The sequence below is a fragment of the Mercenaria mercenaria genome, chromosome 7 (genome assembly GCF_021730395.1).
Source record: "Mercenaria mercenaria strain notata chromosome 7, MADL_Memer_1, whole genome shotgun sequence".
NCBI classification, from domain to species: Eukaryota; Metazoa; Mollusca; class Bivalvia; order Venerida; family Veneridae; genus Mercenaria; species Mercenaria mercenaria.
Window position 1 is genome coordinate 31598600 of NC_069367.1, and position 9264 is coordinate 31607863.

The window sequence follows — 9264 nt, forward strand, 5'->3', positions numbered from 1 at the left end:
GCATATGATGGCTGAGGTATCAACTGAAAGACAGCTAGCAGCTAATTCAATGGGTCGTGAGTTCGACTCAATAGTACTAACATTAGGTTAAGAGTCCTGTGTACGGGTATGGTTCCGGAATTTTTATTGTATCCTGAAACTTGCACTATCCTCCCACAAAAAAAAATAAAATGAAAACTTACAAACAGTCTTCTAGGGGAATCGTTCATATTAGTTACCAATGGCGGCTATAAATGAGCTAACACAAACAAAAACAGGATAATTTATTACAGCAGACGGAGTGGTCCAGTCGTAACACTGTCTAACTACAAACCAGGAGTCGTGAGTTCGAATTCCCGCTCCTCCAAAATAATTAACTTACTTATGGATAAGAATGCAGTGTATGGGTGCTTTACACATAGCACGCTAAAGAACAAAAAAAAAGCTTCTGGAATTTTTTAGTATTCTGTATTTTACTTAATCCTTCAACAAAGTTTATTAACAGTCTTCTAGAGGAGTTCATATGGGTTTCCGATGGCGGCTATAAATAAGCTTAAGAACAAACAAACAGGAAAGTATACATTAGGTCGATTATAGGCATTCGGCACATTTGTTTGGAGCACGATTCTTCAGGAGAGCTAGCCAAAAGAAAATTTTATATTAGATTATAAGGTGACTGTGTGTGACTGGAATCTACCTTCCCGTGGAACAATGTGGAATGACACATCAAGTTAACGAGGCTATCCTTGCTGTCCCGATGGTTAGGAACACCGCTGTCATTCACAGACAGATACGTAAGGTCAATTAATCGTTTAAAATAGCTGATGGTGACAAAAAGATTTGGATATTTCCTGACATTAGCTATATGGATTATGACGTCATAATGATGCTAGTACTATATAACGTCAATTAAGAGCACGCCAGTTTAGACTATATATTTTCCTTAATAAATGACAGGAATATTTATTTCCGGCAAGTAATCGAACAAATGTATACTTTCCCTGCGGGACAGATAAAAAATAATCGTGTTAGCAGCTATATGGCTATAACAAAGAACAATTTACCATAGCTTCTCAGCTATTCTAAGATAAAATTACCTTATAAGATTTTTCTAATTTTAGCTCTGATTACCATGTTTTTGACAATCGGTATAACTTGAACAAACGTTATAATCCTCTTCTGACAAACAGTGCTCTAAAAAACTTATATCATGCAAACTCACTTAAAGGTACCGCAAAAATAAAAAAAAGTAATCACTTTTGAACGTGTATATGTATACATACTAAGGTTGTGATATACTTATAATACTTCCTATTCAACAATTTACGCTCCAGAAAAATGCAAACGCAACATTCATTTATGGCAAATATTTCATTCTTGCAACTTGAATACAAATACTAGTATTTTGATAACCATTTATCATTAATCAAAAACTAATTTGGTGTGTTTTTGTCTCTTGAAACATTACCTTAGTCCGATGTGCAAGTGAAGCTCCTGCTAAATCCATGCGATTTCAGAACCAATAGCATGCATTTACAGTAAAGGTAGATTTCCACAATTTTCTTAAATTTGCCTTACTGTTCAAAATATTTTGCGCATTTTAATTAAACTCATTATGGACTTAATCCATTTCCAAAATAGACGTTTTTAAAACGAGTTTATAACAAGTTATACTGAAATCCAGTTATTTCTGAACGGTGGAGACACCGAAAGTACACCGGTAGATTGCGATATAGGAAACCTAGTATAAACGTTTTTAATCACGCCAACGTCACATCGTTTCCCATAATCATCACAATCTATTTATGGAGAATCATTGAATGATATAACTTTTTATAATTTGTGGCTATTTCAGCTGAAAATCAAACTTTTGTTTCTAATCTGAACTTGCTATATTAGTTCTGTTATTATTTAAATTGAAATATGTTCATAACGTTCTTTAGTTTTGGATCAAGTTCTTTTTCAATGTTACAAAGAAAAAGTCTGTTTGTTTCATCGCAGAATGAAACGCACCATGGATATCTAACACGATCATTTTGCTTCAAAATTATTTTTAGCTTCTTGCACTCTGGTGAAATCATATGAATACTTCCATTATCTTCCCAGTTACATACAAGAACTGTACCATCTCTTGTTACACATAGTCCGCTAACATTTGAGAGATCCTTAGTCTTGTATGTTGCAATAAGATTGCCTTCAAAATCAAATCTGAAGACACTCGTTCCTCTGTATGAATTATCAGATACATAAAGAGATTTAGAGTCAAGAGCAATGTCCATCAGCCATTCCATATTCGAATTCGATACAGCTTTTATTAATTGCCCATCATTATCCAGAATTTCAACGTGATCACGGTATAAAACCAATATCATATCTTCCTGGCAAGAAATTCTGTTAAACGCGCCTTTAACTTCTATGGCGTTGCTTTCAGTGATTTTGTCACACTGAGTTAGTGTCAGAAACTGTATTTTCTGTTCTGTAAGAAGTGTCACAGCAATACGATTCTTAGTAATTACTGCCAGTCCACTCGGCCCGCTTTTAAATTTGAATTTTTCTGCAATAATTCTGTTTTCTATATCAACACTTTTCAAGCATTTGTTACTACGATCTGTTAGTATTATTCGATTGTACGAAATCAGAGCACATGCATTAATTGCGCAATCTTCCGTGTCATCTGATGCCTTTATTTCAATTTCACTATCAAACTGCGGTTCCATTTCTGTAATATGTTTCTTATCCACCGAAGTCTTATTTTCCATTATCGGTCCTGTGACTGGCCCCTTTACCGGAAGTTCACCTAACTTAAACTGAGATGCAACCATTTCTTTGACATGTTCAGAACAAACAAACTCATACTGCTTGAACTGACAGTCTTGTCGCAACTGCTTTATGCTGTCACCTATTCGCGTGATTCTTTCCTTCATGTCTTTTGCTGTGACAAATAATTCGTTTGCATTATTTAACTGTAATTGTAGTTTCTCATGCAACTCTTTGATATTACCTCTCATGGCCTTTTCATGTTCTTTCAGATCTGATATCAGCTTTTCGTCACTCCTTTTCCTTTTGTTCCATTCCGTGATCATGTCCGCCTCTGCCTTATCTAGATACTCCAGTATTTCTTTCTTGAATGCTTTTATATCATTTTCTGCTTTGATATATCTTTGTTGAATGTTTTTGTCATTAGTCTGTATCTGTCTCTTTACTTGTTCTATGTTCTGTAGGAACCGGTCTACCTTTTGTTGGAGTTCTTTATGTTCAGCGCCATTGAAATAGCTTATTGATATATCTTGTATACGATCCACTTTACACGATTTATGATCCAGAACCATGCAATCCCCACATCCCACCAAATCATGGGCTGAGCAATAGAATTTCATTATCTCATTTGTATGTTTGGCACACAACTCAGAGCAAGCATTAAGTGTCAAAAATGAATTACGATCCTTTGGCATGTTTTCACCTTCAAGTACTTTATGATTTCTGGATACAGCTTGTCTACGATGAAGCTTCAAACACGTAGCACACAAGTACTCGTTGCAGTTTTCGCAGTATCCCGTGGCAACCGTCCAGTCTCCGTCACTGCTACATGGCTGGCAAAAGACTTCACCATCTTCAGCAGACGATTTGCTTACAGTGTCCTTGGATGACCCTTCAGGCTTACGACCAGAAACCTCCATTTTCTTCTATATTTCCACAAACTCGCCCCTCATCTGAAACAAAATTCTTCATTAGTTTTCTGAATTTTCTGTAGTGTATAAAATATGAAATTCCACACTGCAGTTGGATAATTGTCTTCTCAAGGGTTCTTTATTAATAAAAAAGATGTATTCTTTGTTTAAATTACACACGGTCATTTCAGGACCATATCGGCTTTTATCGTTGAAAATCTCGGTGATAGATTTCCCCAGATCACTTTTACATTACTATAACAACGAAGGCATTTCTATAATTCCACAGGAACTTCTTAAAGATTTTTATCTTGTAACTGAATACACTCAGCTAAATCTTTGTTTCGCGATCATGTTCACATTACATCGTCAAGATTAGTTTTTTTAAACATTATTTATCTAAGTTGCTCCCCGAGGTGTTATTATATGCTTTTATGTAAATGCAAACCTTAAAGTTATATCATATAATAATAATACACATTATCTATGTAATATGAAGCAAAAATATGCGTGCGTCCGTGCGTATATGCTAGGGCCACTGCATTACTTTGTACTACCTTAAAACAAGATGGCCCTGAAGGCCCTGTATCGCTCACTTAACCTAGTTCTAACTGTTAAGTTAGAATTTAAGTTGGTCTTGATTTCATATAGATAAACATTTTGTCAAAGTTTTATGAAGATCAAGTAGAAAATATGACTTCTGGAGTTTTATATGATGTTATTCTAGCGCTCAAATTCAAGCTTGACCTAAAGATCATCAAGAATAACATTCTGACCAAGTCCAAGTTTCATTAAGGTATGGTCATAAATGAGACCTCCAGAGTGTTAACAAGCTTTTCATTTCATTTGACCTGGTGACCTTGTTTTGACCCATTACGATCTAGATTCAGACTTGACCGAAAAATTATCAAGAATAACATTCTTGCCAAGTCTTCTGAAGATATGGTCATAAATATGATGGGCATAAATGTGGCTTCTAGTGTTAAGAAGCTTTTCATTTGATTTGAACTGGTGACCTAGTTTTTGCCCCCGCCCCCCTGAAAAGCATTGGAACTTGACCTAAAGATCATCAAGATTAACATTCTGTCCAAGTGTCATTAAGATCCGGTTATAAATGTGGCCTCTATAGTGTTAACTAGCTTTCCGTTTGATTTGACCTAGTGTCCTAGTTTTTGCTCCTACATGAGACATATACAAACTTGATATATCATCAAGAATAACATTTTGACCAAGTTTCATAAAGATACAGTCATAAATGTGGCTTCTAGATTGTAAACAAGCTTTACGTTTGATTTGACCTAATGACCTAGTTTTTGACCCAACTCATCCAGATTGAAACTTGACTTTACGATCATTAAGATTAATATTCTGACCAAGTTTCATTAAGACATGGTCATAAATGTGGTCTCTAGAGTGTTAACTATCTTTTCATTTGATTTGACCTAGTGACCCAGTTTTTGACCCCACATCGCCCCGATTCGAAATTGACATAACGAGTATCAATATTAATATTCTGACTAACTTTCATAAATGTGACCTCTAGAGTGTTAACAAGCTTTTCCCTTGATTTGACTTGGTGACCTAGGTTTTGACCCCACATGACCCAGATTAGATCTTGACATAGAAGTCATCAAGACAAACATTTTGATTAATTCTCTTGAGTTTCAAACTTAAAACTAGGTCTCTAGAGTGTTAACATGCTTTACCTTTGATTTGACCTGATCACCTATTTTTTACCCCACCTGACCAAGATTAGAATTTGACCTTAAAATTTTTAAGATTAAATATCTGACTAAGATTTATTAAGATATGGTTATAAATGTGGCCTCTAGAGTGTTAGTTTTTTCGCCCCACATGACCCAGATTCGGACTTGACCTAAAGATTATCAAAGTTAATATTCTGACCAAGTTTCAAGAAGGTACAGTTATAGATGTGGCCTCTAGAGTGATAACAACGTTTTCCTTTAATTTTTTGACCTAGTAATCTAGTTTTTGACTTCACTTGACCCAGATTTGAATTTGACCTAAAAATTATTAGGATTAACATTCTGACCAAGTTTCAAAGAGATATTATCATTAATGTGGCCTCTAGAGTGTTAAGAAGGTTTTCATTTGATTTGACCCGGTGATCTAGTTTTTGACCCACATGATCCAGATTCAATTTTTTTTCTAAAAATCTGCAAGATTCTGATGAAGTTTCATGAAGATGTAGTCATAAATGTGGCCCCTAGAGTGTAAACAAGCTTTTCCTTTGATTTGACTTGGTGACCTAGTTTTTGAACCCAGATGACTAAGTATCTGTCTGTTCAAGATTTTATTAAGGGTAACATTCTGACCAAGATTCATTAAGGTTGGACCAAAATTAATGTTTTAACAATGACTCTTAAATTAGGACATGACATTTAACCATGAATGAAGCTTGGTAAACATATTTCAGTTTTATATAGAGCAATGTTAGATACATTTAAGAAGTTGTTTGATTTGGTATATTATGATAAAATATTTTGATGAAAGATAAACATAGCATATCTTAACCTTGGGCATACTGATAAAATATTGGTTAATTTCGCAGATACGATATCGCATTACTGCTCCTTCCTTACCATATTGTACATGACCTATTAAATTCTAAAGTTGTTAAAGTTATAACATGTCTTCAACATGCATATATTGATCATAAATTTTACACTTTAAAAGCATATCAATTATTGAAATATTATGGGTTTTTTGTATTCTATTAATATTGGGTTTGCGTTTTAGGCTGCAATATCAAGTACCATGTTACAAGTATTTATATGATAGAGATAATTTATACGAACTAAATTACCAGACCAATAACGGCAACGCTCCAAGCAGTACAAACGAGCGCGCTTATGCCACAGCATGCCCCTTAACCCAATAAGACTTCTTAATTCAATTTGTTTAAGGATCTGTCCGACCGTGAGGCCATCATAACTGGCGTGACTCAAAAGGTTTAGTTTCGATAATGCTTTATATACATACCCGAATTGTACTGTACATTCATACTGGTTCAACATTTGCATACCTACTCAAATCTATGTCTTCATGTCTCACAAATCAGCAGTGACATTTTAGTCTTTTTAAATGATTGAGACCGGAGAAGATATATTTTCTGTCTCTGAAGATTAACTAGGTCTCGAGGATACTCTGGATTTATAGACTGAGATAGATTTCTTTAAGTGATATAATTAAATTCAGAGCAGTTCACTTTACCATACGTGAGATCCGCTAGGATACAAGTTCTATTATTATATGATAGAGAGAATATAAATCACCACCAACATATACCAGATCAATAGCAGTATGTGCAGAATGCTTACTTATCATAATTCAAAACCGTTGTGGCACGTTTAGCTTCTCAACACTTTACTTTACGATGATAATTATAATATATGTATGTCAACATACCATAGCTTATGTCACTTTACAAGTTTAAATATTTTGAGATAACTTTAATATAAAATGTTGCAGAGGCCTTATGTCGGGACATTTCATGTAATCAAAGCGTGATGTTGACTTAAATTATTAAAAATTTGACTAATTATGAAACAGTGTCTCTTTATGTTATTTAACTATGTTATCATGTCAAATTGTGGTGTTAACTTGCCCAAATAGCGTAGTATTATATGAGCTAGCCATGTCATCATTTATGTGTAATTTTGTCTGCAGAGTGTGTTATTATGTTAAAGATCTAGTTACTGTTATCTTGTGAAGGTACCGCATGCTTTTGTCTGCCAGGCGTGCTAATATATTAAAACGAAATTGTTAAATTGTCATGCAATCTTGTCTACCGAGCGTGATGAAATGTTAAAAAGTTATGTTATCCTGTCAAACTGTGGTGTTAACGTGGTAATTTGCAAATAAGTGTTTTATTATGTTAAAGGCTATGTATTCTTGTCAAATTACCATGTGATCTTAACTATCGAGCATGCTATTATGTTAAAACATGTAATCTTATGAAACTAAGGTGTTATCTTGTCAAAAAAAACTGTTTTCTTATAAATAATGTAAATATGTCATTGTATAATTTCAAAGTGTGATGTTAACTTAGTAACATAGTTTTTAACGTTATAAGACACTGTTTTGACTAGTTAACATAACACTCATTGCCATAAAGTTAGACAGCTGCGGCGTTCCATAGATTTATTTGTAAAATATATGAACTTGTCATTTTAGAAATTTGTAATACAAAAAGCAGTAAGATAACCAAACACAATGAATGATTTAAATATTAGTAACTTGCAACGTAACTAAATATGGAGAAGCAAACGGTAGAATATTTAATTGATATTCATTGCGTTCAATTGCAACGAAAAGAAGGTTAAAAAGAGTCTTAAAAGCATCAAAAAGTCAATCAAGATATTTGTACTTACATGATATACATGTAACAGTTATTTCGCCAGTGTTTAAGTTCTATTTTGCTGAAAATCATGTTTGTTTATACACAATTGACATTCGAATGAAAACGCAGTTCACTGATTACGTAGAAAAATGTCTAATATACTTCTTGGTTTAACTGGGACTTTATCTAATACACTCTCGACTTTCATGAAGTCGTTATAATCTCGGTGTTAACCGTGTTTATAGAGTACGTTTTAACCAAGTTTATCCTACAATAAAACGCTAAATGATCAACCCATCTACAGAAACTGGTCCTCTTGACCCTTTCTTACAGATTTCTTGCTGTCAAAAGTGTCCTCCTTGAAATCACATTTGTCACTGGCATTCACAAAGTTACGTGGAATATTGACATCCTTATTGGCTATCTGATTCTGATGGGCTAAAACTGGCCTACTTAAATATAAAGCCTATATAAAAAGTATTTCAAATAGCTGCGGCTGCTTTCTGCAGAAGGACCAAGAATCAACCACCGAGGAAATGTGCAATGAAATAGATATGGATTTCACTAGAACATGATTATCAGCAGTAACTGTTACTGTTCTTGTAAATGAGAGGCCTGATTATCATTTTTCTCTACAGATTCATGCTGTATATGGTAATACTTCCGTTAAAAAAACTGAATGATAAATGCATTTATGTCCTTTAGCAGAAACAAATGATGTTATTTTTTTGGTGATACATTTGTCATGTTGTAAGCAGCTTTAATGACACACTAAAATGCTTCAAAATGGAAAGAAAAAAGTTGGGTCACCTTGCATCTAAGGGATTTGCTAAGGAAAATCTGTTTAAAACTGGTGAATTTTGATATTTTTTGTTCTTTCTTTTTTTAATTTATATTTTCTAGATAATATAAAGTGCTTGAAAACTTTTATTTCAGTTATAGCTTATCATTATACGTATCAGTCAGAAAAATATCAAAACTAATCCCGACCTACTTTAATAGATATTTGAATTTACCTACCCCTACTCCATTTTAAATCTAACGTCAATTTTAGGCAAATGCCAGCCAAAAATAAGGGTGAAAAAAAAAAACACGCAAAACGTAGAATCTATTTGATTAACTTGTACATTATTAGCCATATCTTAATTATTTAGCATTAAGGTTTGACAAAACTTTTGTAAGAAGGCAATATTTGAAGAAACATTTTAAAATGGCGAATATCCTGATAAAAAGCTCGTACATCCTTAAACTTTT

The 9264-nt window shown here is 33.8% G+C and overlaps 1 protein-coding gene across 1 annotated transcript; it reads right to left on the minus strand.

Moving 5' to 3' along the window:
• Positions 1-249: 249 nt before the first annotated feature.
• Positions 250-8162, minus strand: LOC128558497 (uncharacterized). Its single transcript, XM_053547984.1, has 2 exons — positions 8042-8162; positions 250-3689 (listed from the first exon to the last, which is right to left on the minus strand). The coding sequence occupies exon 2, from the start codon at positions 3654-3656 to the stop codon at positions 1887-1889; it is 1770 nt and encodes a 589-aa protein (XP_053403959.1). The 5' UTR covers positions 3657-3689; positions 8042-8162; the 3' UTR covers positions 250-1886.
• Between the last annotated feature and the right edge of the window lie 1102 nt (positions 8163-9264).